The sequence below is a fragment of the Neofelis nebulosa genome, chromosome X, assembly GCF_028018385.1.
Source record: "Neofelis nebulosa isolate mNeoNeb1 chromosome X, mNeoNeb1.pri, whole genome shotgun sequence".
In the NCBI taxonomy this organism is placed as follows: Eukaryota; Metazoa; Chordata; class Mammalia; order Carnivora; family Felidae; genus Neofelis; species Neofelis nebulosa.
The window spans coordinates 2,114,689-2,132,690 of record NC_080800.1 but is presented as its reverse complement, the minus strand read 5'-3'; the positions used below and the strand labels follow the sequence as shown (position 1 = coordinate 2,132,690).

The window sequence follows — 18,002 nt, the reverse complement described above, 5'->3', positions numbered from 1 at the left end:
GTTAATTTACTTAAGACGTTGAGTTCGGGGAAAGAAGGCCTCATTACCATCTCGATCTATTGCTTTTACAAACAACTTCATTTTTCAGGCATGGGCTGTGTAGACCGCAAAAACACTCCCCCACCCCCACCGCCCCTTCTTCCTAATTGTTCTTCTTGATTTGCTTGGTGAAGTCTCTCCCTTCTGGGCCAGCTCTGGACCCGTGGTGCCCGTGGGCACATAGTCACGTCCTCTCTTCTGGTTCAGGAATCGACAACAGACCTGATTTTTGCATAAAGGTGGAAGGAAACGTCCACAGGGATCAGCCCAGAAGACGTGGAACCAACCACAGACTCATCTGCAGTAATGTTTTTTGTTTTTTATTAAAATTTTTTTAATGTTTTTATTTATTTTTGAGAGAGAGAGAGACAGAGTGTGAGTGTAAGAGACCCAGAGAGAGAGGGAGACACAGAATCCGAAGCAGGCTCCAGGCTCCGAGCTGTCAGCGCAGAGCCCGATGCGGGGCTAGAACCCACGAGCCGCGAGATCACGGCCTGAGCCGAAGTCGGACGCTTAACCGACTGAGCCACCCAGGTGCTCCTGCAAGAATGGTTTTGAACACATAATGTGGAAAAGTGTGTTTCTCCTGTCTTTTTAATAACATCGCGTGCAGTGTGGTTGAGCACGTAATTCGGTAGTCCACCTGCTTCTTTCGTAGTGACTTAATTTTTTAAGCTTTCCCTCGGTTCTCAATAGCAGGTGTATTTTTTCCCTCCTGTGTCTTAATTTTACAGAACTCTTATTTTCTTAGAGTGAGTTCTTTTTACACTGGTGTTTCTTATTGTTGCGTGAAACTATTTATCACACACTTTCTATTCTGCACGTAGCCTTCCTAGCAGATGAAGGGGCACGCTAGAATTATTTTTCATTTTCTGAAGTGATCAAAAGAAAATACTGACGCATTTACTTCAGTTATTCTGTTGTAGTTTAAAAAATTTTTTTTGTGTTTATTTTTGAGAGACATGGAGAGAGAGAGTGAGTGAGAGAGGGGCAGAGAGAGAGGGAGACACTGAGCCTGAAGCAGGCTCCAGGCTCTGAGGTGTCAGCACAGAGCCCGATGCGGAGCTCGAACTCATGAACCGCGAGATCACGACCTGAGCCGAAGTCGGATGCCTAACCGACTGAGCTACCCAGGCGCCTCTGTAGTTTTTAAAATTCACATGTTTCATTGAGTGCCATCCTTTGGATTTTTGTGCCTGACATCTTGCTAGTAATAAGTAACATTGTTCCCAGTCTTTAACAATAGTTCCTTAACATTCTTAAACACCCACCAGAGGGGAGAGAATTGTTGACCTTGAATCCTGTATGCCTGTCACCCAGATTCAGTGGGCATCAAACCTTTGCCACCTGATTTGAGGGTTTCTTTTTCTTTTTGGCTTTATCTATTTATTTTTTTTATTATGAAATTTCTTGTCAAATTGGTTTCCATACAGCACCCAGTGCTCAACCTGATTTGAGTTTTTACTCTCCCACATTTTTGTTTCTTACATTATTTATTTTTTATTTTTTCAAACTTTTTTTTAAGTTTATTTATTTATTTATTTATTTTTTTTTTTTTAAATTTTTTTTTTCAACGTTTTTTATTTATTTTTGGGACAGAGAGAGACAGAGCATGAGCGGGGGAGGGTCAGAGAGAGAGGGAGACACAGAATCAGAAACAGGCTCCAGGCTCTGAGCCATCAGCACAGAGCCTGACGCGGGGCTCGAACTCACAGACCGCAAGATCGTGACCTGGCTGAAGTCGGACGCTTAACCGACTGCGCCACCCAGGCGCCCCAAGTTTATTTATTTTGAGACAGACAGAGCAAGTGGGGGAGGAGTAGAGAGAAGGAGAGAGAGAATCCCAAGCAGGCTCTGCTCTGTCAGCACAGAGCTTGACTTGGGGCTTGATCTCATGAACTGTGAGATCCTGATCTGAGCCAAAACCAAGAGTCAGACGCTCAACTGACTGAGCCACCCAGGCGCCACTGTTTGGTACATTATTTTAAAGTAATTACTCACCATGCTATCTCTAATGGAGAGTGATTTAAAAAAATAACATCAATACTTTATCACATTTTTTTTTGATGTTTGTTTATTTTTGAGAGAGAGAGAGAGAGAGAGAGAGAACGCGCAGGTGAGAGGCAGAGGGAGAGGGAGACACAGAATCCGAAGCAGGCTTCAGGCTCCGAGCTGTCAGCACAGAGCCCGATGCAGGGCTTGAACCCATGAGCTGTGAGATCATGACCTGAGCCGAAGTCCCACGCTCAACCGACTGAACCTCCCAGGCACCCCAATGCCCTGAGGATATTTGCCATCCATTGCTTTGCTCATCGGTGAAGTGAAAATTATTCCTACTCCTTAGGATTGTTGGTAAGAATGGATGGATCTGCTAATTGGAAAGTATATACTTAGGACAGTTCCAGGCACATAGTAAGCACTGAGCATACATATGTTGCTTCTGACTTTATCATCCCTGCCATCAGTATCACCATCATTATCACTATGACCATCCATTGTCATCACCTTCATCACCATCACCACCATTATCATCATCACCTTGACCATCATGACCACCATGATCACCAAGATCACCACCATCACCATCACCACCATGACCACCATCACTATGACCACCATCATCATCACCTTGACCATCATCACTGTGACCATCGTCACCACCTTGACCATCATGACCACCATGATTGCCGAGATCACTACCATGACCATCATCACTATGACTGTCATCATCACCATGACCGTCATCATCACCTTGACCATCATCACTGTGACCATCATCATTATCACCTTGACCATCATCACTATGACCGTCATCATCACCTTGACCATCGTCATCACCTTGACCATCATCACTGTGACCATCATCATCATCACCTTGACCATCATCACTGTGACCATCATCATCATCACCTTGACCATCATCATCACCTTGACCATCATCACCTTGACCATCATCACTGTGACCGTCATCATCACCTTGACCATCATCACTGACCATCATCATCATCACCTTGACCATCATCACTATGACCGTCATCATCACCTTGACCATCATCATCACCATGACCATCATCATCACTATGATCACCATGATCGCCGAGATCACCACCACGACCATCACTGCCATGACCATCACCACCATGACCATCATCACTATGACAGTCATCATCACCATCATCATCATCATCAATATCATCACCATCATCATCACTGTCATCACCATCATAACCATCTCCATCACCACCATTACTGTGGACTGAATTGTGTCTCTCCAAAATTCATATATTGAAACTTTAACCCCCCGAAGTGACTGCGTTTGGATATACTGCTTTTAGGAGGTACTTGAGGTTAAACGAGGTCAGGAGAGTGAGATCCTAGTATGATAGGATTGATGGCTGCCTCCTCACCGTGTCCTCACACGGTAGAAAGAGATGTCTCTGTCTGTCCCCCTCCTTATAAGGACACCAGTTACTGAGTTGGTCTGTCTTCATCCAATATGACCTCGTCTTAACTTGATTCCATCAGCAAGATCCTATTTCCAAATAAGATCACATTCACGGGCTCTGGGGTTTAGGACTTTTGGGGGAAGACCGTTCACCTCCGTACAGGCGCCATGACGAGCGATTCGAGGTGCGCTTTGCAGAGTCGTGTTTTTCTTCCGTTAACGCGCCCACGGCAGTGGAAGTGATAGCCGTGCGCAAATGGAGAACCTCGGGTGTCCCCTTGCCTTCTCTCCAAGAGCCGAGTGAGCTGAGAGACATGAGACCAGGTGCATAGACAATTCACAGCCTGCACCGGTGGTGTCTGCATAACATCCAGGGCTGTCTGTCTGTCTTTACCTACTTACTGAGGTCCGAAGCTCTCTGTTGCAATTTACGCCTCTCTGTGCAGCCAAGAAGCACTAGACGCTTTAGCCGGAGGCTCTTCCTCTAGAGAGGTGTCCGCCTACCCCAGGCCACTTAGAAATTCCCTCTGTGCCCCTTACGCTAGGACAGAGCCAGGAAGATACTCCCCTTTCCAAATGGAAGTGGAGACGCTGTACCTAATGTATATATAATGCGGCCACCTGTGCATTTAGGAGCTCAGAGCCCGATTGCCAGCTGGCTTCAGGCAGCTTTGGGAGCCCGTAAGTTGGCAAGGTGGGCAGAGGTGTTCTGGAGATGGGCTCAGGGTCTCACGTGTCAGAGTCTTAGTGGGCGAGGGGTTGTCAGCCATCCAGCGAGACCACGTGGGAGTCAGTATGACCATCTTCTGGACCTCCAAACTTGGGTTTTCAGAGGTTTTCTGTTCCCTGCCATCAGTTGGCTTATGTTCCCATAGACGACACACCGTGTCCCGTAGAACGTGCGGGTCCAGCCCGCACGTGCTTCAGAAGGAAGGTTCTGCGTGTGAGTGGCTGGCTTGGGGAGTGCGTGCCTTTCCCACGGCTGCCGTAACAAAGCACCGTGACCGGGGGGCCTCGGATGATGACATTCTGCGGTTCCCTCACTTTCAGCCCACGGTCCTCTGCGCGGGGCTAGAAGCTACATTTTTGGCAAGTCTCACCTCCTCTGTGGAGAAAATCCTTCCCAAAGCCCCCCCCCCCCCCCTTGCTCCATTTCAACCCCAAATATCCCAGGGTCCCTTAACCTCAGGATTTCTAGAAGCCACTGGGGAGACTAAAATGACCTTGAACCCACAGACACCTTGAAAACGTGTCAGATCTTTTTGGGAACAGGTGGAAAGTTCACAGCACTTCCTCCCCGAGGACAGAAGTACTTTGTTGCTGGGGGCTCTTGATGGGACCCCCAAGACAGGAGGTTATGAACGAATTCTTGCATTTGTTTTCTGTATCATTTCCTAGGAAAACCAGTACTGTGGCTTTTTTGCGTTTCGAGTAATAATGGTGAAGCGACAGCCAACGGCGGGTGGTGGTCAAACCGAGCATGTATTTTTGCTTGTATTGGGATAGATGAGTGTTGGTAAGGGAACCAATCCTGGTCCACAATGCCAGTATCTCTGTCCAGCGCGGTGTGTCTGCGGGATGGGGAGGGACATGGCTGTGATGGCCGAAGCCATTGTCACGCGAGGTCCTCCTGAGGCGCACGCATTCACCGACCCTAGCTAACTCTTCTGTGCGTGCTGTTCTCTGTCCCCAGGACGTGGACGCTCTGTGGCACGCCCGAGTACCTGGCCCCCGAAGTCATCCAGAGCAAGGGCCACGGGAGAGCTGTGGACTGGTGGGCGCTTGGCATCCTGATATTTGAGATGCATTCGGGGTGAGTAGGGCTCCCATGGAGAAAAAGGAAGTCCACTTGCTGACGGGGTACCTCCCTTTCCTGCTTCTAGAACCGTGCTTTCCGCTGGCAAATACCTGTGCCAGTTTCCCAGTCGGTGCCACCATGACCACGGGGACCCACAGGTAAGTGCGCTTTCGTAAGAGCAAAAGCGCCCACCACAAGCACCGGCCGTTGGGACCTCTACCCTGTGTCTAAGTGTTCCTGCCTCCCGTGAATATAATATTCAATCTTCCGCTTGGACCCTTTTGGAGCAGTGGACAGAGCTAAGCAATTACAGCACGTTTCGGATGAAAGTAAATAAATCCGCATGGAGTTCAGGACGTTATGAAGGAGCAGCGAGCCAGTAAGCAGAGAGCGTGCCCATGGTCGCTTTGCGTGAGGTTTGCAAAGTCACCCTGTCCCGTCGTCCGGATGCCAGAGGTGTTTCACATGTTATCAAGGCATCGTCATGGTGAAAAACTCCAGTCTGGCTTAGGATGCTCTTTTACCAGAAGCATAAAGCAAGCATCCCATGCTTAGCAAGTGTGGACGTGGGGACTCCTCCTGGTCCCATGGAGGAAGAGCTCTTCTCTGATGGTGCGGACGACGGGCGTCTGGTGTGTCAGGTGCCAGGAGACTGGCGGGGGGCTCCTGGATGTGCGGGCCTCGCTCCCTGTCCTTTGTCCTCTGTCTTTAGCTTCCTTGTTTCCTGCTGGGGAGGTCAGCAGACACTCGGCCAAACCTGGACCCCATTCCACACCTGATATCCCTGTAGGGCAAGACCAGAGATTTTTGCCTGGAAACCTTCCCCTTCGGTTTGAAAAAAAATGATGGAAACGGGTGTATTTCTGCACGGAGGGTGTGGCCAGCGTGGAATCTGTGAAAGCCTGAATTTCTTTGTGTGTCTATTGATTATCTCAGTATTTAGCAACTGTTTACCTATATATTTATCATGTTTTAACTATCATGTGTCTGTCGTCTATGATCACCTCTCTACCAGTCTGTCTATGCATTCTGTGTATCTATCCTATCTGTTTGTGTATCTAATCCATTTGTCTCTATATACCTGTCTGTCTGTCTATCCATCCATCCATCTATCCAGCTCTCCATCTATATTTATCTATCTCTGTATCTATCATCTATCAACGTGTCTATCTGCCTACCTATCTGTCTTTCTGCCTATCTATCTACCTACCTACCTGTCTATGTATCTATCCGATCTTTCTGTCCATCTGTCTGTTTACCTATCATCTGTGTATGTATCTATCTATCCATCTTTCTCTCCCATCTCTCCGTCCATCCATCCACCCATCCATCCATCCATCCATCCATCCATCCATTACCCATCACCTATCTGTCATCTATCTGGTCTTCTGTATTTTCCATTAACTCTTCGCTCAGATGTCTCTAGCAAATCACACAGAAACAAATTTCTTTTTTTTTTTTTCAACGTTTTTTTTTGTTTGTTTGTTTTTTTTTTTTTATTTATTTTGGGACAGAGAGAGACAGAGCATGAACGGGGGAGGGACAGAGAGAGAGGGAGACACAGAATCGGAAACAGGCTCCAGGCTCCGAGCCATCAGCCCAAAGCCTGACGCGGGGCTCGAACTCACGGACCGCGAGATCGTGACCTGGCTGAAGTCGGACGCTTAACCGACTGCGCCACCCAGGCGCCCCAACAAATTTCTTAATAGACACCCAGCCCGTGAAATGCCAGGCAGACCAGAAGGTTAATATGAATCACATACAGGGTTCATCCATCAAGAAGATAAAACGGTTGTGAATATTTATACGTCCAAATTCATCAGATTCCCCTCAGATGGCCTGCAGCATATATCCCTTCCTTCATATTATTGACCGCTAGAGGTCACCATTGCTTAACGATAAATGAACCTTGGTGTCCAGGGCTTTAATAGATGAGGTTACGAGCAAGGTTTTCTTTGTATTACTAGGTATGTTCTGTTAGGATACATTCTACTTACAGAATATAATAATGGGAAATATTGTTAGTAAGTACAGTTTTGGAACATATTGTTAGACTATAAGGAAACTATTGGAATTAAATAGAATTAAATAAAATTAGATTATAATAGGGCATATTCGAATGACTATATTAGGATAATTATGTAAATAATTATTGGGATGATTAAAATACTATTAGGATATATATAATCCATTCAAATATTAGAAAACACTGTATTAGAATATTAGAAAATAGAATGTTTCTCTTTTTAATGGAATATCATCGATTTCTAATATATTTCTAATATAATATTAGGAGTAGAATAGAAAATAGTGCACGTACCTATGCGTTTACACTAACGTATTTCTGTTTTACACATCTCCAGTTGGAGTGAGTCTGGGTTTTCTGGAGGGATTTCTTTTACTTTTCTTTTCTTTTTTTTTTAAATATTTATTTATTTATTTATTTATTTATTTATTTATTTTGCTTATTTAATTTTGAGAGACAGAGCATGAGCATGGGAGGGGCAGAGAGAGAGGGAGACACAGAATCGGAAACAGGCTCCAGGCTCCGAGCCATCAGCCCAGAGCCTGACGCGGGGCTCGAACTCACGGACCGCGAGATCATGACCTGAGCCGAAGTCGGACGCTGAAGCCACTGAGCCCCCCAAGCGCCCCTGGAGGGATTTCTTGACAGTGATGACTGTCTATGCCACAAGCCTGGCTGATCCCTCCTGGGCATTCTTTGGCTCCTGCAGTTGTACAAGACTCTGCCCTCACCTGGACCTGTTCTGAATTTCCTCCTTGCCCCCTCCAGCTGCTCCCTGTGTTGGCCAGGGGACATTTCCCTGGCAGGAGCTGGAGTTGTCCCCCACACACACCAACGAGGCCACCATTGCTGGAGTTGGATGGGGAAAACAAAAACAAAAATGTATCCGCATTCAGCTCTGCCGTCAGAAAAAAAAAGGCCATCGCAAAACTCCTCAAAGACGCTTCAGGAACCCTAGGGTTCCCTGGGACCCCATATTGAGAATCGTGGCCAGCCGGCTTCACCGAGTGCCCCTCAGACTCTTTCTTACCCTACACTTGGCCCCTCACCCCCTCGCACAGCCCAGCTCGTTGTCTTTGCCCCTTTTTCTACAGGATGCACGTTTTACGTTTTCTACGCAAGTCCCAGGTCTTTGAGGAAAAGCAGCGAAAAGAATGGTGAACGGGTCGCACCTGCCCTTTCTGTTTTCTCTGCAGAAAAGTTCTTTCTTCTTGACAAACTCTTCCCTCGAACCCATGTCCCCCAGGCTCGCCCCCCGTGTGGTTTTCTAAGAGGGTGATGGGGAACGTGACGTTGGCACGATGTAGTGCCTCTTTCTGGACGATCCATTCTACTGGAAGGTGTAGGTGGCTGGGTCAGATCTGGAAAAGGCATCATGCAGCGATGATCTTCTTTTTCCGCTTGTTAAACTCCTGCTGACATAGCTTCCTGGTGACGCGGTCCTGTAATGCCTGCTTCCTGAGAACACTTTGTTTCACGCCGTCCGTAACGGTCGTTAGGTACGTATGACACATTTTCTCCTGGTGTCGGACGAGCGCGTTTCCCCGATGAAATCATACGGCCTGGTGTCCTCAGATGGGCTCGCCACCCAAGAACGGACGACGACGACTCTCCCAACCCTGGTTACACAAAGCATCTGGCAGATGAGGGAAGGTTGACTCGGGAGCTGTTAACTTGATAGGCGTAGTCGGATGGTGAGGACCGGCTGAGAATCTGCGTGCGTATAGACCTTTCCTCCCGAGCCTGGTCTGGCCGGGTTCTCATTACGAGGCAGCTCGTAACTCTGGAAGCAACGGTGGTCGGAGGAGTTGGAGTCACGAAACCCTAATCACCGGCCGCTCCGAGACACGGTGCTTGTCTGCACGACGCTGAGTCTCTGTTTATGGATCTGGAACGTCACTTCAGAAAAAAACGCGATTTCATGCCTGCATCACCCACGGCCACACGTTCACCTTTATGCAGCGTTTTCCACGTCTCCTTCTCACCTGCCTCCTCTCCCTCAACGTGCCCATTAATTTCCTTTTTTTGTACGTTCTGTTCTGTTCTTTGTTTTTTCCATTTTCCACTTCTCTGTAATATACGTGCAGAGGTAATGGGTCTATTCTGTGTATCAGTAGCTGGCAAGACAGATGGCTAAAACCATGGTGGCTTGGGATAGGAATTTATCGTTTTTCCGTTCTGGAGACCCGAAGGTTGAGATCCAGGCATGGGCAGGGCTGCTGAGATCCAGCAGGCTCCAGGGGACGGTCCTTCCTGCCTCTTCCAGCTTCTGGAGCTCCAGGCGTCCCTGGGCTCGTGGCCGTGTCCCTCCCGTCTCTGCCTCCCCCTTCACGCGGCTTCTCCTCTGTGTCTGTGTGTCTCTTTTGTCTCTTACAAGGACATCTGCCATTGGATTCAGGGCCATCCTCAACCAGGATCGGCTCATCTCAGATCCTTCACTTACCCACATTTTCAAAGAGTCTCCAAATAAGCTCCTATTCACAGATTGGCAGGGTAAGAAGGTGAAAAAAATGGAAAAAAATAAAAACAACTGTACCCTTTTGTTTTCTGTCATTTGTTTTTATTTTTTTCAATTTTTTGTTTATTTTTTTAAATGTTTATTTTTGACAGAGAGAGAGAGAGAGAGACAGAGACAGAGACAGAGAAACCATGAGTGAGGGAGGGATAGAGAGAGGGAGACACAGAATCAGAATCAGGCTCCAGGCTCTGAGCTGTCAGCACAGGGCCTGACGCGGGGCTCGAACCCACGAACCGCGAGATCATGACTTGAGCCAAAGTTGGACGCTCAACCAACTGAGCCACCCAGGCACCTCTCTGTTGTTTTTTTTTTTTAATGTCAGAAATTAATTTCGAGTATTGAAAGTTGCCATCTTCCATCAGGATACCATTTGCAAGTTGTGTTTTATAAGTTATTTCCACTGCTTGTTTGACTTAATTAGAAGTTCCACTTCTAAAGAATTCAATTAACGGTTATACTTTTGAGTTGAGGGTCTTGTCTTAGCCTTGGGAAGGAACTATGAGCCCATATCCAAAGTACAGCCTGTGCCTCGGGGCATGTAGGTAGGGATCTGGGATTTATTTCTTGATTAACTTCTGGATTTTCTTGGATTTTTTTTCCTCCTTGCGGTTTTAACTATATTTCTTACTTGTTTCAGATTTTTTTTCTATTTCAAGATATTAGAGAAGATACATATGTTGCTTTCTTTTTTTATAAATTAAAGAAGGTTTTTTATGTTTATTTTTGAGAGAGAGACAGAGAGATAGAGTGTGAGCAGGGGAGGGCCAGAGAGAGAGGGAGACACAGAATCCGAACCAGGCTCCAGGCTCCGAGCTTTCAGCACAGAGCCCGACGTGGGGCTCGAACCCACGAACCATGAGCTTGTGACCTGAGCCGCAGTCAGACAGACGCTCAACCAACTGAGCCACCCAGGCACCCCGTGATGGGGTGACATTTTTAATGCCAGAGACCGACCCCCACAGGCGATCACGTGCTCTAATGGTCATTGCCTTGTCTACGCTGGCCATTCCTCAGCTGCATTCTTTTCCTCCTGGAACCAGCCATGCTCCGTGTGTCCCAAGATTCCGGTGTCCCCAGCGTGCAAGAAAGGAGTCCATGTGCAACAAATTGTGCCCTGCATATGTGTTGAGTGGAAATCGTTAGGAAGCAGGATTTTTTCCATGCTTGCTCTCCGCTAAAAATAGATGTTTATTTTTCTTACAGGTTTCCTCCATTTTTTGATGACAACCCATTTGGCATTTATCAAAAAATTCTCGCGGGCAAAATAGATTTCCCCAGACATTTGGATTTCAGTGTAAAGTAAGTAAACCGTTTTCCCTCCTCATGGTGGGGGTGGTGGGGGCGTGTTGATTTAGAAAGGACATCAGATTTCCCAGACACGGCATCTGCCCAGCAGGATAGCATCTTGCATTATGAATGTGTCGTGACAGAACTCTTTGGGTCATTCTCTTTTCCCCTGGAAGGGAAAACGTTCTCATTATTTTCGTATAATGATGCTTCCCCTTTTCACGACTCTTGGCCGGATTTTATGCCTTTTGAAAGAAATGACATTTACAAGTAGCCAGTGAAGGCATTTGTTAATTGCATTTACTAAGAGAGCCCTTCGGGTATTTGACGAGAAGGGTCCCCCCCTCCCTGTCCGCACCCCCTCCCTTCCCACCCCCCCCCCGCCTCCTCCTTTAGCTAGTTTTACGGTTGGCAGAAACATGGCTGGCTTTAGCAACGTTTCTTTTTTTCTCCTGCTTCAATTATTTTCCTTCCTAAATTCTTTTTTTCACGCTGAAATTTAGACTGATGAACATCTGCTGCAAGAACTTTTCTGTGGGTTCAGCGTTAGTAACTTTGGGAATGCATTTCATGAAATTTGTGGCAGGGGGGTGCGGAAAACTAAGTTTTTAAAAACACAAGAATGGTTTCTTTTTAAATTTATTTTTCACGTTTATTTATTTTTGAGAGACAGAGACAGACAGAGCGTGAGCAGGGGAGGGGCAGAGAGAGGGAGAGACACGGAATCCGAAGGAGGTTCCAGGCTCCGAGCTGTCAGCACAGAGCCCGACATGGGGCTCGAACCCATGAACCGTGAGATCGTGACCTGAGCCGAAGTCGGACGCTCAATCAACTGAGCCTCCCAGGCGCCCCTCCAGGCAGGCTTTAAAAGACTAGCAAGAAGAGGAGGTTCCATTTAAAAATAACCATCCAGAAGGGGGACACCCTGTGCCATGAATACTAAGACACTGAGATGCCAAGACAGATATAGCACGCAAAAAGGTTTCTTTTCTCCCGAAAGAAATGAAAAATATTGTATAGAATTTCCGTCCCATGGTGCAACCAGGGACCCTGGGACCCTGGACCATTACATAGATCACCACAGGTCTTGGGGTCTCAGCCTTCCCAGCTGGTCACAGAGCCCGTGGCACGGTGTGAGTCTGGCTATGTGCTCCTGAGCCGGGGACATAAGGCACATCAGGAAAGCTTAGTGACTGAAAGCTGCGTCATGGAGTTTTTGAATCTGGGCTGTGGGTCTTTCGATTGGCCTGGGGGGTTTCGATATCTGTTGTTTTGCATGTTATATTAAAAGGCTCATTTTCTGCACAACGATTTTTTTTAATGTTTTTAATGTTTTCTTTATTTTTTTTCATAATTTAAATCCAAGCTAGTTAACATAGCGTAATAGTGATTTCAGGAATAGAATTTAGCGATTCATCACTTAACGACACTCAGTGCTCGCCCCAGTAAGTGTCCTCCTTAAGGCCCATCATCCATTTAGCCCATCCCCCACCTACCTCCCCTCCAGCAGCCCTCAGTTTGTTCTCTGTATTTAAGAGTCTCTTATGGTTTGCCTCCCTCTCTCTTTTTATCTTAATTTTCCTTCCCTTCCCCATGTTCATCTCTTGAGTTTCTCAAATTCCACATGTAAATGAAATCTTATGATACTTGTCTTTCTCTGACTAATTTTGCTTAGCATAATTCCCTCCAGTTCCATCCACGTGGTGGCAAATGGCAAGATTTCATTCTTTTTGATTGCCGAATAATACTCCAGAGTGTGTGTGTGTGTGTGTGTGTGTATACGTATACACATCTTTTTTTTTAATTTTTTTAATGTTTATTTATTTTTGAGAGAGACAGAGACAGAATGCGAGTGGGTTGGGGCAGAGAGAAAGGGAGGTACCGAATCCGAAGCAGGCTTCAGGCTCCAAGCTGTCAGCACAGAGCCCGACGCGGGGCTCGAACTCACGAGCGGTGAGATCACAACCTGAGCCGAAGTCGGACGCTCAACCGACTGAGCCACCCAGGCGCCCCCCACATCTTCTTTATCCATTCATCCATCGATGGACATTTGGGCTTTTTCCATACTCTGGCTATTGTCGATAGTGCTGCTATAAACATTGGGGGCATGTGTCCCTTTAAAACAGCACGCCTGTATCCCTTGGATAAATGCCTAGTAGTGCAATTGCTGGGTCGTAGGGTCGTTCTATTTTTAGTTTTTTGAGGAACCTCCATTGTGCTTTCCAGAGCGGCTGCACCAGTTTGCATTCTCACCAGCAGCCTACACAATGATTTCATCCACATTTCCTCAGCCCTGTGATCTCTGTGTAGCCCACCCAGCTTTGCATACGTTACTTAGAAACTGATAATCGGTTAAGAAACAAGGGCTAGAAAAGGTTGAGGCCAAAGGAAAGTTGATCCTCTCTCCAAATGCCGACCGTGTGGCTGTGGCCATCCTGTGCTTGCCCGGTTCCATATCAAGATGTGTATACTTTCTGTCTCTTTCCCCCCAATAGGGACCTCATTAAGAAACTGCTGGTCGTTGACAGAACGAGACGGCTCGGAAACATGAAGGTCAGTGTTTGTTTCCGTACGTATCACCACTCTTTGCCCCTGTCACTTCTCACCACACATCCCTATGTATGGAAACAAAGGCACGGTATTGGTGTTTGACGATTGGGCAGATTTCAAATCTGGGTGTCTGGGTGTGCCCCGTCCGACTGGGTCTACACCCCATCCCATTTCTCTCCCAACGAGGAAATGACTCAACCGTGATCTCGCAGCTCTCGGTATTTTGCTGGTTTGTTTCTGCTTTTCGAATAGCGTTACTGACCTACAAGTCACAGAATGTATGACCAACCGATTGAAAGTGGACAGTTCCGTAGCTTTTAATACTTCTACAGCGTTATGTAGCCGTCACCACAGTCAATGTTAAAGAAATTTCCTTCATCTCAGAAAGAAACCCCATACCCTTCTGCTGTCGTTACGCTATCCTTCTGTCCCTCCTGCCCTGAGTAACCACTAATCTACTTTTGTCTCTGTGGATTCCCCCATTCTGGGCTTTCCTGTAAATGAATCACACCATCAGTGACCTTTTGTGTCTGGCTTCTCTCCCTGAGCATCATGTTCTCAGGGCCCATCCGTGGGGTAGCAGGTGCTTTATTCCGTTTTATGACTGAGTCATACCCTGATCATGGATGGACCCTGTTGTGTTTCCCTATTCGCCTGTTGATGGACATTTGGGTTGTTTGCACCTTTGGGCTGTTGTGAATGGCGAGATAAACATGGGTTTGCACATTTGCGTGCGAATTAATCATTTGAGGCGGACATCGTGTATGATTTCCACACACTTTTCATGTGGAGGGCAATATATTTAAGGGATTGTTGCATAAAGGGTATGGTATCTTCTATGCATGTTGTGGTTGTGTTATGGGATCTCCGTGCCTAAGAGAGTCCGTGAACATCTTCTTAGCTATTTCTAGTTCTGGACGTCCATGGAAGAGCTTAAACTTGGGCCAGTGCGTTGGCCTTGTCTGCTCTAATCTTGGAGGACACAGACCCGTGTGTGAGGCTTGGTCTCCAGCGAGCTCTCGGGACGCTCTGTGTATGTGGGTGTATTTGTGTCACTGTGCCTGCTGCAACAAAGGACCAGAAGTTTGAGATCCAGGCGGGGCAGGACCACTCAGATCCGGGCAGAGCAGGGCTGGGCGCCCTCCTGAGGCTCCAAGGAAGGGTCCTTCCTGCCTCATCCAGCTTCTGGGGCTCCAGGCGTCCCTGGGCTTCTGGCCACGCCCCTCCCATCTCTGCCTCTGCCTTCACTTGGCTTTTCCTCTGTGTCTGTGTCTCTCCTGTTCTGTCTCTTATAAGGACACCTGTCACTGGATTTAGGACCACCCTGACGACCTCGTCTTCACTTGTTTACATCTGCAAAGACCCTATTTCCACACACTTACACTGACAGGTACCAGGGCTAGGACTTCGATGTATCCCTTTTGTGTAGGGCACAATTCAACCCATAACAGTGGTCTCATTTGTCCTTCACATCATTCACGGACACTGGCTCCTATGTCCACGTCTCAAAGGAGGGTCTTCAATGTTAATTTGTGGGATGTTACTGGTGCAGGGAACACATCCACGAAACAGATTAGTTCTCCGTTCTATCTTACTGCCGTTTTATGACAAGTCGTATGAAAATTGTCCGATGGATTCACAGCTAAGCTCCAAGACCATGCCTTGCTAGAATTGCTTGCCCTGTGATTCCTTTACGTTGCCCGATTAGAAATGGTGTGATGGGCTTGTGAGGGGTGTTATCCATAAGAGGCTAGTGCCTAGGACTCTAACTTGAACAACCACGAACCCGGCCACTGCACGTGGTAGTCGGATGCCACAGCCACGGAGTAGTAGTGAGGGGAACCCTCCAGGATCAGAAGCTCTCCCTACTGTTCCTCAACCTGATGTTTTAAAAATAAATGTTGCTTTTTCAGAAGAGTTTTAGATGTGGAGAAAAACTAAAAAGATAGTACAGAGAGCTCCCGAATACTCACACCCAGTTTCCCTCATTCCGAACATCCTACTCCAGCGTGCCATGTCTGACATGACTGGCTAAAGTCCAACTCTGTTCGATGTTGTTCAGTTTCCCCCAATGTCTTCTTTGTGTTCAGGAATCACATCGGTGCCCCATAGTGCATTTCGTCATCGTGTCTCCTTTGGTTTTTTTCTGTCTTTTTTTTTTTTTTTTTTAATGTTTATTTATTTTTGAGAGAGAGAAACAGAGCGTTGGTGGGGGAGGGGCAGAGAGAGAGGGAGACACAGAATCCGAAACGGGCTCCAGGCTCCGAACTGTCAGGCCAGAGCCCAACGCGGGGCTCAAACCCACGAACCGTGAGATCGTGATGGGAGCTGAAGTCAGTTGCCCAACCGACTGAGCCACCCGGGCACCCCTCCTTTGGTTTTTCTTGACCGTGGCGCCTTCTCAGGCTTTCTGTGTTTCTGAGGATCTTGAGAGTTTGAAGACTTACCAGTTATTTTGTAGAATTCAGCTCTATTGGGATTTGTCATATGTTCCTGTCAGGATTAGCCCAGGATTATGGGATTTGGGGAAGATTTCCCCCACCCAACTAAAGACCCCCAAACCCACAGAGACAAATTGGATTTTCTCTGTTCCTTTCAGTTCCTATAATTTCATGTCATCACTTTGGTCTGTCACATGCATTTTGGAGGCGGGGGGAGGGCGGAATATTGCCTGTGTTTGTGTTTTCAAGGAGGCTCCTCCCATGTGAGGTGTAATTGACATAACATTGTGTTGGTTTCAGGCATGCCTCATAATGACATGATATTTGTGTTTGTTTCCTGTAAGGAGCAAAGATAATTCTTTCACGTGGACATCTCGCTAAAAACGTAGGGGCGGCGTGTTGTGTGTCCCAGAAAGTCTTCGGGACCTGCTTCTGTGTGTTGACTTCCAATCAAACACAGCTCTGGTGACGGTTAAAATGTAGGATGCATTTGTCACTCGTGTCCCTGATGCGCCGCATCCAAATAGAGGTAGAGGAGGCTGGCCTGCTGCGCTTCTCTAGGTACCTTGGCCCCTGGGGAGGTGAGCCGGCCCGCCTGGAGCAGTTTGGGTTTGCAGAGAAAGAGGCACATAGCTAGGCCATGGGTGCTCCGGGCTTTTATCTGAGCCCCTCCGTCCAGGAGTGCGGTCTGGACGTGTCCTCGCAGCAGCCTCTTCTTACGAGTGGACAACTGCCGTGGTAATGCCACAAACACGCAGCCAGGAGCAGGGTCCTTGGCCACGACTTCAAGGACGATGCAGATGCCCCATTGGTAGAACGTGACGGGAGGAGCTCAGTGACCACGCCAGGCCTCCTGGGATGTTCCGACCTAGGGAATCTGGAAAAAGCACACACAGACATCCAAGCTAGGACTTACGGTCTGGGTGGGGTTTCGCCATGTGGACACTGGCTGGAAGAGGCTACAGAGACTGCCTCATCAAAATGAAAATATGTTCCCGAGTAGTAAGCGGTCTAGTGCAGGTTGCGTGTAGATGGACGTGTGTGCTTTCGCCAGGCTGACTGTCTCTCCATTCTGCGCGGTGTTGTTGTCCTTGTCAGGGTGTGTCCCTGCCTTCCGGGGTGGTGGTTGTAGCTTCCCGCTGCGAGTGTGCCCATTGTAGGCTTTCTCCATCCACGCACTCATTTGTCTATGGAGAAGGACGTGTGTTCCCAGTGTAGAGCCCAAGGGCCTTAGCTTGGCGTTCACCGGCCTCCTGGTTCCTCCCCAGTGGGAGGAACTGATCCACCCTAAGATCAGTGCTTAGGGTGCACTGATCTTCATGGTGCGGCCTCGTGCCAGCCGTGGTGGGCTAATCACCCCTCCACACACCTTTCTCCGTGTTCACTGCCCACCTTGCTGGTTTTCTCCTGTTAATGCCCTTTATGTGCACTCTTTCTTCCTTGTGTTCTACCTGTCTCCCTGTCTGCCTATTTGGCATCCACCTATCCATCTATCCACCCTGTATATCTATCTATCTATCAGTCTATTATCTGTCCATCCATCCATCCATCCATGCGTCCATCCATCCATCGTCTATCAATCAGTCATCTATTTATCTATCCATCATCTATCCTTCCATCTGTCTATCCATCCATCCATCCATCCATGCGTCCATCCATCCATCGTCTATCAATCAGTCATCTATTTATCTATCCATCATCTATCCTTCCATCTGTCTATCCATCCATCCATCCATCCATCCGTGCGTCCATCCATCCATCATCTATCAATCAATAATCTATTGATGTATCATCCATCCATCCATCCATCCATCCATCATCTATTTATCCATTATCTGTGTATGCATCCATCATATCTATTACCACCTATCTATCCATCACCTGTCATCTATATCATC

General features: G+C 47.5%; 1 protein-coding gene and 1 long non-coding RNA gene across 3 annotated transcripts in view; one reads left to right on the top strand and one right to left on the bottom strand.

Moving 5' to 3' along the window:
- The window catches only part of PRKX (protein kinase cAMP-dependent X-linked catalytic subunit), a 75,341-nt gene that overhangs the window by 47,241 nt on the left and 10,098 nt on the right, over nucleotides 1-18,002 (top strand). For both annotated transcript variants that reach the window (XM_058714338.1, XM_058714337.1), the window contains exons 4-6: nucleotides 5,178-5,297; nucleotides 11,030-11,125; nucleotides 13,609-13,666. In XM_058714338.1, the coding sequence (XP_058570321.1) occupies nucleotides 5,178-5,297; nucleotides 11,030-11,125; nucleotides 13,609-13,666 (274 nt within the window). The remainder of the gene's footprint in view (nucleotides 1-5,177; nucleotides 5,298-11,029; nucleotides 11,126-13,608; nucleotides 13,667-18,002) is intronic.
- LOC131503022 (uncharacterized) lies at nucleotides 9,930-10,331 on the bottom strand. The gene is made up of 2 exons (XR_009257291.1): nucleotides 10,228-10,331; nucleotides 9,930-10,122 (listed from the first exon to the last, which is right to left on the bottom strand). It is a non-coding gene; the product is annotated as an uncharacterized LOC131503022 (long non-coding RNA).